The sequence below is a fragment of the Corvus cornix genome, chromosome 10, assembly GCF_000738735.6.
Source record: "Corvus cornix cornix isolate S_Up_H32 chromosome 10, ASM73873v5, whole genome shotgun sequence".
In the NCBI taxonomy this organism is placed as follows: Eukaryota; Metazoa; Chordata; class Aves; order Passeriformes; family Corvidae; genus Corvus; species Corvus cornix.
This window is the reverse complement of record NC_046340.1, coordinates 19,230,293-19,250,145: the sequence shown is the minus strand read 5'-3', so window position 1 is coordinate 19,250,145 and position 19,853 is coordinate 19,230,293. Positions and strand designations below refer to the sequence as shown.

Here is a 19,853-nt window from a genome sequence, read left to right as displayed (position 1 = left end):
AGGGAGGTTAAAGCTCTCCTTTTATTTTCTTGATTTTTGAGACAGAAAGCCCAGATTTTCCCACCCCGGAATACAGTGCTGTTAATTCCCTTAGGAATTCACTTCCCTCATTCCATGAGGTTGCCATGATAACTTCTTAGGGTTTCACAGGTATTTTCTTTTTCTCAAAATTCAGAGAGAGAAATTGTTCTGGAGGGTTGGGGCATAACATTGGTAAATATACTTGATCTTCAAATGTACACAATTTGAACCAGGTCTAACCTGATTTTTCAGAATATTTAGCATTAGTTTTTAGTGTTATGGCCCTTTGTTACAAGAACAGGTTCCAGCTGACTTTCTTCTTGCAGCACTTAGCTCTTCTTTTCTTGCAGTGGAACGTGTGCTCATTGTAGACTTGAATTTTAAGATGGGTAAAGGTGGGAATTTGGTCTTTTTCCCCTCTGTGGGGGTAACCTCCTTTCATTGTTCCTTCAAGTGATCAAACTGTGCCAAAGCTCCCAAGTCTGCTGCTCATGACTGTGGCTGAACAGGGCAGAGATTCAAAGAGCAGAGAACAGAAACCTCTTAAACTCTGTTTACCCTCCAGCTATTGTGTTATTGGTGTGAATAGAATAACTGGAAAATGTCCAGAAATTAAGATTCTTTGTTGGAGAAAAGCCTGCAGTTACTGTTGCTGAATAGCTACCTTAGCTTGTTATGCATGGTCTGTTAATGTAATTACAAATTAAATCACATTTAATTTGTATTAAAATCCTCTTTTGATATAAAAGTACGACTTTCTTAGCATGGCTTTTCTTTATCCCAAGAGAAAACTGATTCTTTTCATCTGGGCAGGTTTTAATGTCCCTTCTGCCTGGGAAGAGCTCTGAAATCCTGGGTTTGTTTATGCACACCCCACCCCAAACATTAACATACATATATGTAGGTATAGCCACATACATTGGGACATTTCTCTGAGTGTGTCTGGGCTTAGGAAACAAAGCTCAGACAGCATGGGCAGGTTTATCCCTAATTTTTGCCCCTTGTTAAAGGGTTTTACACAATCCCTCAGTTTTGCTTTTGTGGTAACTGTGGTAATTAATTAATACAGAATTGAATGTTTGCCTTTCAAGTTGTATTCCTAAGGAGAATATGGATAGGAGCCTGTATTTATAGGAAAATAGATTAATTTTAAGGCTAGGGAGTGGTGGGATTTTGGAATTAAATATTTGTTATAAGATCTGGAGAAAAGGGAAGGCGATTAAATTTGATGGATTATTTGTTGAAGACTGCAATAAGATTTATGTTAATGGGTAAATATGAGTAAACTTGAGTGATGGCAGCCTTGGCAGTTGTTCAGACAGCCTGTAATGCAATATATTGTGAAATTAGTTGCTGTGGTAAAATATTTTCCAAATTAATTAGAGTGCGAGAGAAGGAAGCTTTGGGTGTTGGGTGAGAAACGGAAGTTAACTCGGTGCTCCAAGTTTCCATTGGAACAAGGCTGTTAGAACTCCAAGGAATCCTTCAGAACTCATTAACTTGAAGATTTTTAAAGAAATCTGATGGAGAGACTGCTGACTTCTTGGTTCTCCCTAAAGAATGCCACTAAAGACTGAGAAGCTTTCCCTTGAATTGGTTCACTGGTCTTGTAATCTTCACATTTTATAGTTTTCCCAAAACTCCACTGTCTGTACAGAAAGGAAAAGACTCAACCCTGCTCTAGGTTGAGATGTAGCTCCAATTTAAAGCTCCAAAATCCAAAGGAAGGCTCCTGCCTCGTGTATGATCCCTGGTGGAGGGCGGGCACCTTGTTGGTCTTCAACGTTGGCACGTGGACAGGCATCATCCATGGATTCAGCCTTGGGAATATCCTGCTGCTTTTCCAGCTGGGTCGCCTCCATGGACTCCGAGTCAGTAATATTTCTGCCAGGAATGTGGAGAATGCTGAGGGAAGTGGAAGGAAGCAGGGAAGGCACTGAAGTATGAAGTTATTGGAATAAATCTTAGGCCCTTTATGGAAAACTTCCTGAAGTAAAACCTCTCGTGGTGTCAGCATTGCTTGGTACAAAAGGTTAGAATGGAGGTGGTGTGTTCAGGCTGAGTGGTGCTTCGGGCTTGAGCCAACTGGGAGCCTTTCTTACCTGGTGAATATATTTTATTTCAGTCTCTAGTCTGGCTGAGGATCCTGCTGTGTGAGGGTCTGTTCTTCAGCAAGTGCAGGAGTCACTTTGTGCTTCCTAACTTGGAAAGGGAAGTTCCAGGTGGCTGCCAAGGTGGATTTTCAGAGCTCGGGACACAGGCACAGAGTTGGAAATGTTTGGAAGATGATCTGCTCTGAAAACTTTGCAGTGTGTGGATCAGTATGTGCTCCAACAGCATATATTGTGTATCTTCATTTATATTGGGACATTTCTGTAGGAGAAAGAACAAACGCAGGTGTCACAGGTTCTTAAAAAACTGCCGTAGATGAGATGGTTCATCTGAAATTAAACCATTGAAAGGACTTGAGCAATAAGGTTTTAATAAGTCTGTAAAATCCAGCAAGCCCTGCAGCAGGTTTGGGCCGTTCAGTTTAGCAAAATGTCATGTAACTGCAAAGCTCCTGCAGAAAGGTGGTTGTACAGGTAACACTTTCCTGCCGTGAGGGGATGACAGCTGGGGGCACTTGTGCCCTGTTCGTTTCTGCTCTGCTGCCTGTGTTCACGTGGAGTCTGTGGTTGTAGGATCACATCCACGTCCCTGATGTGGGCTTTTCCTTAGTGCTTCCCACAAACGTGTGATATTCCCTTTACTACACATTCCTGTTCACAGGGCTCTGAGTGATTGGTACCAAGTGAATTACACTTGCCCAGCTGGGGAAAGGTTAAGCATAGCAGAGTAATTATGGAGATTTTTCTGGTAGTAGATCCCACAAAATAATCTAATTTACTGTCTAATTTTATCTGCTGTACTTTACTGAGACAGCAAATAGATTATAAGATGTTTGGGGAATAGTAATTTAAAAGAGGGAAAAAAAGCCCAAACCTCAGGGTATAACTGCCAGTTTGACTACAGTAAATTAATAAAGGCTCAGTATATTTTGTGATAATGAAACACAAAGAGCCTGTGAGTGAGGCATCCAGAGTAGCTCAGTAATTGTGTGTTAAGGGGGTGCAAGTGAGGGCTGTATGGAATGCATATAAAAGGCTGGAATTTGATTTTCCTCTTCCCTGACATCTGAGTGATCAATCTTTGTTGTTTTTAATGACACTTCAAATTATGTTATCACTTTTATATTAAGATGATTCTTTGTCTCCAGTGTCTGAAATCAGATTGCTTCACTCTTTTGTGAAAATGCTTCATTGTCCTTACAAAATTAAGATATTTTGCTTTATTACAAAAGCAGCTTTCCTTTAAGCCCAGGATTTTTCCTGAGCTGATTCATACAGAGGGAATCACCAAGGAGTCTGGCAGATTAATTGTTTTCTTCCATTAAACTTCCACTGAATCACCTATTGGGAAATTGAACTCAGCTCTGGATTTTCTGGAGGAAAATAATCAAAGGGAATATAAACATGGCGCATGTTGAGATGGCTGAACAGAATCCCCGTAAATATTCCCATGCTACAAGTAGCTTGTGAGATCCCCTAGGACAAACTTCTGTTGCCTAAAGTGACAACGAGGAGTAATTTTTAATAGGTTTAGTAACATCTTAACTGCTGTCAGCAACTTTTCCAGAGGCTGGCAGTGGGAAAAGGAGCATCCTAAGGCACGTGTTGCTTTTAGAGGGTAACAGTGGATATCCTGGGAAAGGCATGAATGTCCTCAAAATGCCATGGACATCCTGACTGCCTTTGATCATTTCTTCAGGATGTGACAGTCGCAGTTCTTGGGGTACTGCTCCCTCCCTGCTCCGTGTCCCGCTGTCCCTGGCACATCCAGCTCCCTGCTTTCACCCCAGCCCTCGGCACATTCCCTGCTGCAAGAACAAAAAGTCAAAGCAGCTCTTTTACATAACAAAAGAAGGTAGAAACTTCATGGATGGATGTGTCAAGGCCCAGGCGTGTTTTCCTTTAGGCCTGGTTTTAGAGCGTGTCTGATGTGCCATTCCCACGCAAGCCCGGGACATTTTTCCCAGCATTTGGAAAGCTCTTAATATGATTTTTCAAACTCGTATCTTCACTCACATTCCCTGTGCTCCTTCCAAGCAAGCCTTTCTGTAGTCCTGGTGTTATTCGTGGGAACAGGATGGCTTTCCTTACGGAGCACCTGGATAGGGACATCTCTTTGGATGCTTTTAACACTTAATGCCAGTTATGGTTTTGTTTGCTCTGCTTTTAAATCTATTAAACAGAAATTTGATCGGCAGTTAGAGGAGGATCATAAATCAGTATTTATGTGCTAAATAATAGTGAGATGAGGCAAAAGTCTGTGTCCCAACAATTTACCTGTCCAAGCAGGTCAGGATTGGTCCTGCTGATGTAATTCTAGGGAAATTTCAAATGGAGAAAGCACTGAGGTTGACTTTTGTCCGTTGGCCACTCCAAATAGAGAACAAAAAAGGCAATTGTTGTAATGGTCATATATTGACAGAATTCAATCCTTCCTGCCCACAAGCCATGGCTCGAGAGTGCCAGGCAGGAAGCCACCAGGTTCCCTTCCTTCTCCCCCCGACTCTTCCAGCTGCAAATAAGAATGGCTCTGGGTCAGCATTCAGGCACAACTTGTTGTCCTGGCTTGGGGTTTTTGGCATTTTATTGAAAGGTTATTTGGCATTTTATGTGGAAGCTTGGAGTGTTGGAGGACCTTGGAAAAGTCGTGTACAAATTTTGTATCAGGTGAAGGGCAGTGATGGCTGCAGTGGGAGGAGGATGTGGCTGGAGGCTGAGGGTGCTGCACTGAGCAGAAAGTGCCACCTTTAGCAGCAAAAGCAGGTAGTTCATAAGGGCTGGACTAGAAACCCTTCCCCACCCTTTAAAAGTCAGAGGGAGAGACCCCTCTGTACAGACCCTTTGTCACCTGATGAATCTGTATTTTGAATTTCTTCTAACCCGTATCTTACTCTGAAATAGTTCATCTCTCAGGGATGGCTCACCTTTTCACACAGTTCAATTGCTGTACATTGCATAACGTGCATTGCTGTCCTTGTGTTGGAAAGGCACAGTCCCTCCTGTTGTACTTCCCTCAGCTTCCCAAGCAATAAGTCATTCCAGCTGGATCTGCAAAATGCCTTTTTTTTAATTATGTGATTACAATACTTCATTTTTCTTCAGTTCTGGCTGCTCTTGACTAAATACCTTGGATCACATTTAATTAATAAGTGAAGCTGCAAGTGCAAAAAGATGATCTGCTCTTGTGGAATTGATAGGGTTGAACTTAATTTCCATTGTGGAGCCGAAGTGTGGGATGTGATGGTGTAATTAAAACTCTGTGTCCCACAGTGCTGGGGTGGTGTCCATGGAATGACCCTGTCCCTGTGTGTGCAGGTCTGGCCGGTTCCAGCTGCTGGCTGGGGGGATCCTGGAGATCTGGGATGTGGCCGAGGCCGTGTCCGTGGAATGACTCTGTCCACAGAATGACTCTGTCCACAGAATGACCATGTCCACAGAATGACCCTGTCCCTGTTTGCACAGGTCTGGCCGGTTCCAGCTGCTGGCCGGGGGGATCCTGGAGATCCGGGATGTGGCCGAGGCCGACGCCGGGACCTTCACCTGCATTGCTGAGAGTGGCAATGACACCCTGGAGGCCCAGGCAGAGCTGGCAGTCCAAGGTAGGTCAGGGGTTTTAATTTTCACAGAGAACACTTCTCCAGATGATGAAATACCAACTTTATTCTGTGACCAGTTCTGTGCCCCGTTAAAAACCAAGCCCCCTCTAATTCTGTTATAGATATTGTTACTCTGATTTATGATCCAAACTGCTTGTAATTTCCTAAATAGCCAAATGAGCAAGGTGCTCATACAATGCAACCTGAAGATACTCAAAAGCTGTTCTCTCTGCTCCTACAATATTAAATGTGGTTGATGTCATATACTTGAAGGAGGGCCAAGGCCACAGTGTGGCTGATCCCATCCAAAAGTCAGCCTGTGGTACTGCAACCTGGTTGTCTTTGGAAAGGACATCTCTTAATCCTTAAAGATACTGTTGTTTTCAATGAGCTTGCGAGAAGATAAAAGCAGAGATGTTTGGTAAAATGCTGCTTTATTGTGTGTGTAACTGTTTTGCTTACTCTTGCAAGCTATTTTTACTAGAAAAAGCACTGAAATATTGATAATGTAGTTTTAAAAGCATCTTACTATACATAAAAAAGTAAATAAAGCAGGCTGGGTAAGCAAGGAAAGTAGACTTGTTAAGGAGTGGGAAAAAAATCAGGTAGAAGTTTGGCTTCCTTGTCTTTCTTACATTCCATGAAGAAATCTGTCTTTTTTAATTGACTGGACCCTAATATGGGTTTCCAGCTCTTTCTCTGGAGTTTCAGGGCCTATGCAGGGTCCTTGCAAGAGCTTATCTGACTTGGTTTGCTGTGGATTGTGGTGCTACAAAGGTGGTCTAAAAAGTAGTTCTGAGGGGAGAAATTTATTCACTGAACATCCATAAATGAAGGGTTTTCTGTAGACAAAAGGAAGGGTTTCCTGACCAAAAGGAAGTGCACGGGCTCAATCTGGTCATGCAGAAAACCCCACATTTTTTTTACTTTGTATCTTGGCTAAAAGAATAAGGATTTGGTGCTCTGGCTTTGGAAATACTTCAAAGTCTGAGGAGCACTTTATGATGGCTTCAAACAGCTCACTGTGTGCTGCGTTTAATTCAGTTCCAGCCTCTCTATTTTACAGAATTGGTCTTGTGTTTTATGGGCAGTGGCAGCAATTAATACCATTAATGATGTGATGCAATTAAGCAGGTCATGGATAAAGCTGAGAGGAGCCTTAGTGCAGGACATCCAGCCAGGTCAGCTGGGGATGAAAGTGAACTGGAGACAACTCCTTTGCCCTTATCTGAACCAGTGTAAAGGATTTCTTCATTTGGCTGTGAAGGTTTGGAATGTGTTCTGCCAGTCTGTCCGTGCTGAATTTTTGTTACACACCTGGCACTGGAAAGAAAATCCTTTAATGCTCGAATATTAAAATATATGAAAGATTCTACAGAGTGCATTTTGGATAGTGGCATTTCTGATTTTACTTCTTAGTTCTAATCTTAATTCTGCTTTCCCTGAGAGGTCACAGTAGGGAGCAATTGTATTTCTGCATTACTGTAATTTGGTGCAGGGTTGAATAGCTTGAATAACTGTTACCTGATCCCTGGATCATTTTCTTCTAGACCAGAGAAATTGTCATCTCTCCCCACCTAATAACAGCATGATTTTGCTTAACTTAAATTCTTTCTGTCATCCTTGGGAATTAGTCTGGCAGCATTTCAGACAAGAAATCTGGTTTTGGGTACTCACTCCCTTCTCCTGTATTTTTCTGCAGCTCTCCTTGAAGCCCATGTTTTTGCTAAGAGGTTTCACTCTCTGCTGGGGGTTGTGCTCGGGCAGCCAATCTCTTTCCTTCTATTAATGCTTCCCCATGGCAGTGCAGACATGGAATTCTGTGCCGGGGGGTGATGCCATTGCTTGGCAGCGTTAGGGCAGTGAAACTGGAGGGGTGTTCCTGTGGCTGCCTCTTGACTGAGTTCTCCTGGCAGTGCCCAGGTATGGGCTGACTGAAATTTGCAGAAACAAACTGCTTTATCCTTGTAAGTTTGACTTGTGCACGGACTCCAAAGGAATGCTCTTAAAGGTCACTGTGCTCCATGACCAGCTTTTCTGTGTCCTCTGACAAGGATACAAAACCCTGCAAGCAAATGAGTGTCTGGTGTGGTACCAACCACTGGAATCCTCCTTCCCTGGCAGTGGGGATGAAATTCCTGACCATCCCTGGAGGGAGGGTGCCCTCAGGTGTGTCACACTGAGGCTGCGCTCAGCCAGCAGGAAAATACCTGAGTTTTACTGGGGGTTCGTGTAAGGTACGAGGGAGGTGGTTGGGGAAAGCTTATTCCAACTGATATGGGGCTGTACAGCCACCAGTCCTGGGAGTCCTGGGGTGTTTTCTGATACTTCTGGCACCATTTTCAATTGGAATAAATGCTACCTTCAGTGCAGTTACTCAGATCCTGTTGGTGACACTTAAGGATATCACCAGTTTCACGTACCTGGAAATAGGTGAACCCCTGTGTCATAAATGAAAGGTGATAGAGGAGATTTCCATTGCCCTCTAGCACTGGGTTTCAAAAATGATTGGGATTTATTTCTCTGCATACCTCACGGAAGGACTGAATCAGGAAAATGACCTTGAACTTGACTAGAAAGGTACTAAGGGGTCCAGAAGAATTCTACACTAATTTCTGTCCTCAGTCTCTTTACCTACCATGTGTATCTGGGAGATAGAGTCAAGAACTTTCCTTAACGTGGTAGGAAGTTTTGGCTGCCCTATCCCTGGCAGTGTCCAAGGCCAGCTTGGACAGGGCTTGGAGAACCCTGGGCTAGTGGAAGGTGTCCCTGCCCATGGCAGGGGGTGAATGTGATGAGCTGTAAGGTCCCTTCCAACCCACACCATTGTAGGATTCAGTGATTCTGTGTATCTGCAGACTGGGGATTTCATGGACCTGCTGGTCACACACTGAGCCTTTGCCTGGTGCGTCTGAGAAGTGGTTTAATGCGGAAGAGAACAGGGAATGTCCCATTCCTGTGGCTGAGAGTCCCAGCCCCTAAAGCTGGGACTGGGTTGCTGAATCCTGTCCACAGTGGAGGCAGTCTGTAGGGCCAAACACTGAATGGATAAAACCTGTGTGCAGCTTTGTACCCCGAATGCCACAGAATATGGGGAAGGGACCTCTTCGCTTTTCCTTGGGTGCCAAAGCCGGCATCACCACAGTCCAGGCCAAGCAAGGGCAGGACACTTCCCTTGGCAGAGGCAACAGTTTGGTGCCTGGAAAGTCCCCTCTCTCCTGGCTGTACTGACAGTGCTCTCCCCTCGTTGTGGGTGCTGGTACCAGCTTATTTACGACACCTGTAATGAATCAAGAGCTCTGAAAAATTTGTTTTGCTCTCCCCAGCTGTGAAAGAATCTGTAGCATTTCCCTCAGATAAGAGTGGGAAGTGATGACAGCAGAGCTGGGGAAACAGGTAGTGACTGTATTTAATCTGCTCAGCCTGGAAGAGCCAGAGTGGCAGTTAAATACTGGGAAGGTCATAAGTTCAGTCTTCATCTGGGCAATATTTCAAATTTATGGCTGTGCCCAGCACCCCAGGGATTTGTGCAGGGGCTGGGACTGAGTGAGGTCACCACAGGGGCTTCCTGTGACCTGCCTTGGTGCTGGGGTGGGGACCAGCAGCCTGGGGGGACTTTCTCTCCCTGTTGAAATATTTATTGCAGTTAATAATGAACCAGAAAATAATAAACAAAAAAACAAAAAGAATTTTCCATTTTCATTCTCCTGTAAAATTGATATGGCAGGTCTGAAGTCTCTAAAATAAATAAATCCCTGTGTTTGTGGGGGAAGAGTCAGAATTGCTCTTTGCTGTTGTTTGTTATTCCCTTGCAGTGAGTTTTTGGCGTAGGAGAAAGTCAACTTCTGAGCTGTCTAGGACAGCATTCAGTGTCTGATAGTGTATCTTAAGTATTATGCATTGAATGTCTCACTGTGTTAATGTAACTGAGTTTAAAAATAAAACCACAGAAGCTTATTGGGGTATCTGTAGTGATAAGTCAGAGATTGCACGTGGCAATTGGCTGATCACAGCCTCTTTCGTGCTGCCAGAGCAAATTGTATGGAAAAAGCCAAATGCAGAAGTGTGTTGATGGAATTGTCCCCTTTGTGCTTTAGAAGGAAGCGCTGGAAATGTTTTCAGTAGAGCTGACAAGGCTTATAGCAATGGCAAAGGCTTATTCCAGCAGCAAATAGGTGTATTGCAGTGTGGGTCCTGCGGTGTCAGGGAGCAGTGCTTTCTGTGTTCTGGGGGGGCTGGCAGGAATGCCTCACCTTGATTTCCCTGTTCCCTTTGCTCTTGCTGGGATGGGGTCTCTAGTACTTTGATTACTCATGGCAGGTAATTATTTTAAATTTTTTTATTTGAAGACTTTGGCTTAAAAACTAGTTGTGATTATACATCTGCTAACATATGAACGGTTCCTAAAATAAAATGAGGATGTGTGAGGCAAGTCAGGACTTTCTTTAAAACAAAACCAAGACAGCTGCAGGAGGAAGAGCCTGAATGTGAAGAACCCTGGGCTTGTTTTCCAGGGTTCTGTGGGGCAGCAGCTTTGGTAAAAGCTGATGCCATCCTGCCCCAGAAATCGTACCCATTTGCAAAGCACATTAAGTCCTGCAGCAGCAGAGTAATATGTCTGGGTAACTCTTGTTTTGCATTAAGCTTTCATTATTGTTGGAAACAATTCCAGGGAAGAAATTTGAACCATCACTGAAAATTGCTCAAACCTTTCTCATACCTTCTAGATGATCTTCATCGATTTCCCTCTCTAATTAAGCTCAGTGCTGTATCTTGATAATGGGCTGCCCCTCAATTAGAGATTCAGGAAATGCTGCATGAACCTGAAGCTGTCAAAGGCTCATGTGGGGGACAAAGTATTGTCCTTTTTGGGGGCCTCGGAATGTGCTGCTCAGGGAAGCTCTTGGAAGTACAAACAACACCTTGGCTTCATAGAAGTTACTTCTTACCCTGAAAATGTAATGAGTAATTAGTGACCTTTTTTCTGTAGTGATGCAAACAAGGGCAGTGAGTCCGGGAGTCTGGTGTGGGGAAGGTGGGTGAGCTGAATGAACTCCCTGGAATTTGGGTCTCTACCACTGCACTTCACTCTTTGTCTGAAAAGGCTTTCTGAAAGTCCTCACTGCTGCTCCTAGGGGTAGTTTAATGTGAATGGAGTTCACAGTTTACTTGTGGATTCAACTAACTGGGAATTTTTGCCTCTCACATTTGTATTCGAGGCAAGTGTCGGTGGTGAAAAAGTTGTGAACAGATACTCAGCTACATGGGAGAGGAAGGACGTGGGAGTGTTATTTTAAGGCTACATCCCTTGTTCAGGTTGTACCAGGACACCAGAAAAGCCCATTTTCAGGAGAGGTGTCATTTTTAGTACTAAAGGTAAACTTCCCCCAAAAGAAAATGATCTTTGCATCATGCAAAAGTCCCACTCTTGTGTTCAAGACTGAGATCTAATTTCTGTTCCACAGGGCTTGGGCTCAGCAGAACCTCTGCTTTTCCTGCTCAGTGTCTAAGTCTTGTTCTGTAGTTGGACTGGTGTAAGTTTGTGGCTTTTTGGTCTGTTTTGATGTTTTTCTAAGACCGTGAGGATCATTTGTCCAGCCCTTGACACGTGGAAGAGAGCTTGCCATGGTTCTTGATGGGGGCACCAACATTTGTTTTCTTTAGTTGTATTTCCAAAAGTCACCAGTGAGCTTTGCTGGAATGTAAAGGAGGATTCCCTGGTAGCAGTGCAGATGCTTAACATTCCATGGTGGTGGCAGAGAACAGTGGAATGTGTTGTAGGAGAAGCTCAGGGGAGCCCTGGCTGGCCACGATCTCTGTCTTTGGGCAGACACTCGGCAGCTCGGGGTTTTCCAGCCTTTCCCGGGGTCGGGGCTGAGCAGGGGCAGCTGCTGCGTGTGCCTCGTGCTTTGAGTGTGGTCAGTGGGATCCCTGTGGCCAGGAGAAGGCCAGGATGATCCCAGTGGTGAGGACAGGGATGATGTGTGGTCCCTCTGTATGGAGCATCCCCAGGACCATGGGGTGTGCAGGCCCCAGATAATCCTGCTGCAAGGGTGGCTTTTCCTCTTACAAAATCTCTTTTCCAAAGACCTGGCAACCTTTAATCATGAGGTTCTTGTACACGAAGCATCTGGAATTCCCTGGGAGTCCGATTATATGTGGAAAAGTTGTCTTTGTGTTACAGAGGTGCTGCAGAGTTTTCAAGTGGATTTTTGCAGAGCTGAAAAACAGTTGCAAAACAGCCCCAAAATGGGCAGGGGTTAATGAGGACAGGGATGAAATCCTTTGGGATGGGAGTCCATAATGGAATGGCATGTGGATTTGGGAGGGAAGATCCAGAACTGCACATGCCGGGAAGATGAGGTACACATGGAATTTTAAAAAAACCTCTTTGTGAGATATAGATATATTTATAAAAAATACCATTAAGAAAGACAAAGCCAAATGATCAGTAACCCATACAATTCACACAAATGGTTTTCCTTGTAAATGTTCTTGAGTAATCCTTGGGGATAATGAAAATGTTACTAAATTAAGCAGTAGTGTCTTAAATATCTACAATGTCGAAACTGATATTGAACTGAGGGAATTGTAAAAGCTGGTTTCTCTTTCGGCCAGAGTTTCTAATAAATGAGGATCATATTAACAGGGGTTTGAACCAGCTGCTGCTTTAGGGACAGAAATCCTTTTCCCCCAAAATGGCTTTTAAAACAGTAAGCTGGGGCTGTGCCTTTGGCCTGACAGGCAGTTACAGAAAATGCAGGGTTTGCCCAAGGTTCATATTTAGGGGTGGTTTTTTGTTTGGTCTCCAGAGTAAAAATGTGCTTTTAGTTTGGACCAGGCTTTGCCCAGCACAGGATTTACTGGTTTTGCAGTGTATTTTTCATCCAATGCTGTCAGAAAGGTAAGCCCAGCTCATGGTCCCAAGTGCTCTTGGATGCTTGTAAGGATTTAAGGATACAGTAGATAGATATGTGTTCTAGAGATAAGCTATAGGGGTTTTAAGACTGGTTTTATTCCCCATCAAAAGGAGATGACAGAATTTCAATTGCAAGCTAAAAGCTGAAAGATTCAGTAGTAATTTTTGAGTTGCACATGCCAGAGACTTCCAAGAAATGTGAATGTGTGAACTAAGCAGCTCATTAAAATGCCTTTTTCCTCAAAGTGAGAGCTCTTTTTATAGGAGTTGTGCCCTAAATGGCGAGTACTCTTCTCTGTGCATTAGGGTCATCCTTCCATTTTAATTGCTTGAATCAAACTCCAAGTTTAATTTTTGAATTTATGGGATTTAATTTTTTTTTTTCCATTTCAGCAGAAAGTTTTGCGCTGTTTTCACACCACCAAATTTCGTGATGAAAACTGAGGGTGATGTTAAAGTGGAAATGCTGAGGAACACCACACATCAATCAGTCTTGAGAGAGAGCCCATACCATAAAGTGAACAGACTTTCTTTCCAGTTAAATTTTTATGATGGTTAAGCTGACTCTCATCCACCAGATACTTGATTTCTCTAATGGGAGCCAGATTATTGCCAGTACTGGGTGTCTCATTATCCAAACTCCTGTCCTTGGCAGGGAAGTTTCTCCCGAAGTTGCGGAGATGAAACAATCCAGTAATTTGTGGGAAGGAGGAGGGCTCTTATCTGTGGTGGCTGATTCCCTATGCAGTCTTGCAGTTAATTAGTTTGTCTTTGTGAGGAGAATAATTTAAAGGAAAATCACGGTGGAGTTTGGGTTCCTGGAGTAAACAGGGTTTGGTCATGATGCCAGTGGAAGTTAAACACCTCAGTGTTCTGGGGGAGATGGGAAGCCTTGGAGGCAGGTGTGAGCTGCCTAATGAAGGCGTTTTGTGCTCTTGCAGGTGCCCTCTCCAGAGGGGTGCTGGGGGCAGGCCTGGAGGGAAAGGGGAACAGGATCCAAGATACCCACAGAAGGAAACCAGGCTCAAAGCAAGCTGGCTAATGGTTAATGAAGGGCAGAATGTTATTTTTATATTGAATGTTCTTCTAACCAGTCCCATATTCTGGCAGCTCTGCTGGTCTTGTTTGTTTTCAAGTGCTGACTCAAAGGTTGCATCTATGATCTCTCTTCTTCACATCCTTAGGAGCTTAAATATAGTCTCAGTGTAACATGAACCAAAGCACTTTGCAGGTGAGGATATAAATTGCTGTACTGTGGCGCCTCAAAGCACACTGTGCTCTGGAAGTGCCATTCCCCAGGTTGTGTGTCTCTCACATCAGATGGTTTTAGCTTCAGTGAAGCACTTCATTCTGTGAACACAATTTGAATAAAAGGGGTTTGTGCTCAGTCTAAGTTACAACTATTGGAAGGCCCCTGGAGCCTCCCCATCACTGGCAGGTTACTGCACAGAATTAGGATTGCTCAGGATTTCTCTTTATGTCTTGCCTGCAGTGGGTGTGGTCATGCAGGCTGCAAAACCTCCCCAAAAAGTGCTGCTTGTCAGTCAAGATCTGCATCTGTAAGCACAGGGAGGAGTTCCCTTAGCAGCACAATGTATTTTTTCCAGAGCAATGTGGCAGAGTGGAATGGGACTTGAAGGAGATGCCAAAGTTTTGGCAGCCTTTGAAAATAATTGTGCTTCGTGCTCTGTAACCTAATGAGCTCTGTGGTGTTTTGGAGCTTCAGCCTCAAACGATTGCTCTTTGTTTATCCTGATGGAGGAACGTTTGTGAAAGTCCCTGGGAGCTACAGGGAGTCAGTGCCACCTCTGTGCCCAGCAGGGTCATGGAGCAGATCCTGCTGGAAACTGCACTAAGGCACAAGGGAAATGAGGAAGTGGGTGAGCAAAGAGCCACGGAATCATCTGCCTGGGCTTGTGCAAGGCATCAGACCCTGTCCTGGGTGATCCCAGTCTCTGCAGAGTCATGGATGTGGTGGAAGTGCCACTGGGTGGGCGAGGAATTGTGCTCAACAGCTTCCCTGAGAGGGAGGGCAGGCCCTGGCACAGGGTGCCAGGGAAGCTGGGGCTGCCCCGTCCCTGGCAGTGTCCAAGGCCAGGCTGGACAGGGCTCTGAGGGGTTGGAACTGGTCCCTCCCTCACCCCACCCCATGGCTCTGTGATAGGGATGGAGCTGGTGTTGGCTGGGAAGCTCAGGGAGGCTTTGTGCACAGGGGAGAACCTAAGAGGCTGAAGTAGAACTTATAATACATCACTTTTCTGTACTGAAGGTCTCTTTTGAGATGAGTTTATAGCAGCTCACAGCTCTGAGAGCTGAGTCAGGGCTGCAGAACAAACATTTCACTAAATTCTAATGATTTACTATAAGCTGCGTGCCACGCTTTGGGGAGAATCTTTAAAATATAATTTGCCATTCCTTTTCCCTTTGGGCAAATAATTTTTCTTCAGCTTTCCCAGTACATGTATAATTAATAACTTTGTTTACTGACAATGTCAACACTAACATAGCTCTGATTTATAGTGTTTATCTTTTGCCTGTTTCCTGTAGCACATCCTGAGATGCCACACAGAGAAGAAACTGTATTTTAAGAAGGTGCTTCCAGTGGGCAGATAATAGAGAAAAATAAGAGTTTGTGACCACCGTCCTGTTATGTTCTCTTGGCTGCAGAAAGAAGCATAAGGCTCAAATCATTGTGCTTTAAATAATTAGCTGAAACTTTGCCTTGTTCTCTGGGAATTTGCATGGGGTGGGAAGGGAGAAGAACCACTTTGTGGGGCTGGAAAGGAGGCTCAGTTCCGTAAGCTCAGGTTTCTGGGGCTGGAGCAGCTGTGGCCTCTGTCCTTGGCACCGACTGTGCTTTTGCTCCCAGTCACACACTTAATCTGCACGGTGCATGCTTCTTGCTCTGCTAATTTGCTTAAACAATCATTAGTGTGATTAACCATGAGAGGAGTGATTTCAGAGCTGCTGATCTCCCTGCTGCTGCTTCGGATTGCAGCCGGAACGGTCTGGGCAGACACGCGGAGGGTTTCCACAATTAACCTGTTAACTCTGTAAAATCTCACTGCGTGGGAGCAAGTGCAGGAGCACAAGGAATAAAGCTTTTGTGGAGCCTCAAAGGCTTTCCATGGACTGCTGGTGCTGTTACCAGAGCTCTGCACCATCACATCAACCACAGCAATGTTGAATCAGGACTTCCAGTACTTGGGTAAAGGACTGTGTTCAAATGTTAAGCTGCGTCTCTTGGAAAACTCGAACTTGGCTTCTTCAGCTTCACGTGGGATTGTAATTGTTGATTGTTGTTTTCCAAGGAAAAGAGAAAATTCTTTGAAGTGCAGGAAAATGTTACGGATTAAAGGGAATATTTGAATTCTGGGTGTGGCACTTGGGGCCGTGGTTTAGTGATGGATCTGGCGGTGCTGGGTTAATGGTGGGACTCGATGGTCCTGGAGGTCCTTTCCAACCTAAAGGGTTCTTTGGTTTGCCTGGAATGGCTCAGATGGGTAAAACTTTATTTGGAAGAGCATCTTTCCCTTGAGGGATCCATTGTTGTACCACCTTGCCAAAAATACTGTTACAAGGTAGTCTTTCAGAATTATTGACCTGTGTTTTTCTAGGGAGGCTCCAGTGCTTTGTCTCGGTTAAAGGGGTCACTGGTAATTTACTAATTTGAAATCCTTTACTGAGAGTACTGGAGACTCTCAGACCTTCCTAATATATTAGCTGTTACTAATTTGCACTTCAAGTGTGTGAATGCTCTGCAGTCTGTTTCTCTTTGAGAGAAAAATTCTTTTCTAGAATATCACAAACTTTAAATATCAAAAACTTCCTTGGATTTGAGGTGTGCACCTGATCCATAATACTTATCTCAATTTCTTTACCTTAAGGAACCCAAATTGCTGGATTTTGTTAAAGAAAAAAGAGTGTTACTGGGTCTGTGCTTTCCTGAATTCCCATTCTGAATTCCTGCTGCTGTCACTGGCAGCAGTGCCTCGTGTGCTGGGCCAGGTTTCAACAAAGGCAAGTTTCTACCTGTGCAGTGTGGGAAGAAACAGCCCCAGATTCCACCTTCAGTAATTCTGGAAAGCTGAAAGATTAATTAGAAGATTTTTGTGCAATTAATGGCACAGTTTACAAAGATTGCCTCAAGTTTATTTCGCATCTTTCTGTACTTCAGTGATTAGAATCCATTTAAAGATAAAAAAAATGTGAAAGGGCAATGAGAATCTGGTTTGGCAGAGCACCCCAAGAGCTCAGCTCCTGTTGGATGGTGACCCCCAGGCAGGGCGTGGCAGCTCCTGTCCCGCAGCGGCTCTGGGGCAGGGAATGTGCAGGATCCCATGTCCTGGCAGTGTCCAGAGGCAGATGGCTGAGGCCATTGCACTAAAGGGCAGGAATGGTTGTTTTTTCCCCCAGTGATGTCTCGGTCTCCAGGCACTTTGGGGTTTCCTCAGTGGTTTCTCCATTATTTATCAATCCCCCATAGATTTCTTTTCTGTTATTCCATTTTCCTCTCCCACCCCCTCCATGTAAACATCTTGTATCCCCCTCATCCCATGGCTCTGAGAAGAACAGCACCTTTTTCCTTTCTTTTGTGCCAATCTGTTACATTTATTTGGTTTTTCTTCTCCCAGCTTTCATGGGAAAGGCTGAGCAGTCTGCCCTTATCCCCCCACTACACCAGGCATGTTTTTCTAGGCCCTTATTGAGTCCTTTGAGTAGTTTCTTTTCAGGCTGCAGAGTCTTGTTTGCTTGTTCCTTACATGGAAGCTATTATTGAAGTGGGTTGTAATTAAGGTTATTTTTGGGATTTGTAAATTAGAAGGGACTTTGATGTGAAGATGGGCCTGCATTCACTGAGCTGGAAGGGAATTGGAATTGATGTGCAAAGCCAGCCTGCAGAATTTGTGTCATTGCAAGACAAAAACATGGGAAAGCAATACCTCTCTGTATTTTCTTTTGAACTTGATCAGAAAAAAGGTATGTTTTTGTTGTGCCAGGATGTGCCTGGATCCTGCAGTAGCCATTGGTGAACATGAGAAGGGCTTAGTTGATCCCATAATTTATTTTTACTGTTCCCAGCCCTAGTTTGTCTTTTCCCCAGGTGATTGAGGCAGTCTGTATTCAGTGAACAAACAGCTTCATATTTGAAATGATCTTAAAATGTGTGTCCTTCCTGGCCTTTGGAGCTCCTCAGTCTGCAGCACACAAATGAACCCCCCCACTGCGAGGGCTGCACTGAGAAATATTCAAAGATACAGCATGTCAAGGCTTGCTGTCTTTAATTTGTCACGTCCTCTTTCCCCTTCTTATGGGATGGAGTTAGGAAATTCTTAAATACATGTTCTCCTGCTGTTTCTCCCCAGGATCTCACTGCCTTGTGCACTGCAAAAACTTCACAGTGCTACTTTATTGAGAAAATATTCAATATTTGATATTTTTCCTTATTCAGGGGTAGTCCCATGATTTATTTATAATGCTTGGTTCAAATCCATATTTATTCCTGTTTTGGTATTCAGCTCCATGGCACCTGAATCATTCATAACCACTAATGAATGTATCTTTGCACTCTGCTGAAATGAAGTGGCATTGAATCCATTTAAAAAATTGTCTGGGACCCAGAAAAATTAAGAGGAAATGTATCCAGCTGTTTTAGTGCCCAGTGTGACAGTTTTGTGCCCACTGTAGTGATGCTTCGGCATTGATTTTTCAGAATATGCATCTCATAATCTGTCCCTTCAGAGTTGTGACTGCCCTGGAGAAGGGGCTGATGGGCCACAGTGACCTCTCAGAAATGGGATTTGCTCCATAAACATCCACCCAGTCCCACCAGAGACGCAGAGGCGGGGAAGGCACCTGGGATTCCAGGGCACTGTCAGATCCAGGCCCGTTCATTCCCTCTTCATGGTGCCTGTGCCAGCCTCCAGTCCCTCTCCGCTCTGCAGGCATCTCCCTGTCATCTCTGACAAAGTCAACAATTTTATTATTATTATTTTTTAATCTTCACATATCAAAATCATTGAACAGTTGTAAACCTAGGATTTAAGTTTCTGAAAGACTCAAGGAAGAAAATACCCGTGGAAAATGTGCCGAATTCCCAATTTGTCCAGCTACAAAGCACTTCTTACTGAGGTGTTTGGGTGTCATTCCCTGCAGAGGGAGGACTCGGCCCTATATCCGCCGTATATATCCATCCATATCCAGAATAAACATCCCTAAATGCTGAAGTAACACTTTCCTGTTCCCAGTGATCGCAGCAGTGCTGCAGATCCTTCCACTAAATGGTCCCAGGGCAGGTAGAGGATCCCTGTTGGAAGTTTTGTTTGGAAGGGACAGGGCAGATCTAAATAGACACGAGAGGCAGCGTGGTGGGAACTGGGATTGAGGGGTTTGCCTGGAAATAGCTGGAAATGGGAAACAAGGCCCCAAAGGCTCTGGGCCCTGTCGTGCTCAGGGCTGTCTGTGGCTTCTTCTCCAGCTTGGCTTTGTGCAGAAAATGAGGGCTCAGGAATTCAATAAAAATTTCATTGCCTTTGGCGCTGCTGTAAGAAGTTTAAATTTTGATGAGCGTTCTTGTTATTCAGATGTTTCCATGGTACTTGGAGTAGATTCAGGGTCAAACAGGCGAGATTTCTCCTAGAAGGGCTGGGGAAGGAGAGCTTAGTAAAACAGAGGAATAATGAATGTAACAGTTTTACATTATTGATGCCTAGATTAAGGTTTTTACTTCTAAAAATCACCTGAGAAGTTGCTTGGAAGGCTCGCTTCGAATGATAATCAGTAAAATGCTGTGAAAAGCATTGAGTGAGCTCTGCTTTAGTTTATTACAATTGATAAGCTTTTCTGTATGATCTGGTTGTCTCATTTCCATTTAGAAATCTCTTTTGTCATCTGTTCTTTGTCTGAGATCCTCCTTAATTGGGGAGTTCACCCCAGAGCAGCAGGTTAATCCCAGCCTGTGCCTCCGCAGGTTTTCGGAGATGTCCTCACCCAGTGGGCTCAGTCTGAACAAGAAGGAAATAAACCTTTGGTGCCTTTGGTCATGGAGGGCTTTTACTGGGAGCACTGGAGGGGAGGTCGCAAGTGCAGGAGGTATTGAGGCCAAAACTCTCCCACAGAAGGAAACAGGAATCTGTCAGTTTGTACCTCTTCAGTCCACAGGTGGTTTGAGTTTTCACTTGTGTGTTCCCCTGTTGTGGGCAAAAC

The 19,853-nt window shown here is 44.3% G+C and overlaps 1 protein-coding gene across 1 annotated transcript in view; it reads left to right on the top strand.

The window, feature by feature from the left end:
• Positions 1–19,853, top strand: part of NEO1 (neogenin 1) — a 168,061-nt gene that overhangs the window by 74,356 nt on the left and 73,852 nt on the right. Inside the window, 1 exon segment of the mRNA XM_039557898.1 lies at positions 5,595–5,731. Coding sequence (XP_039413832.1) covers positions 5,595–5,731 — 137 coding nt within the window.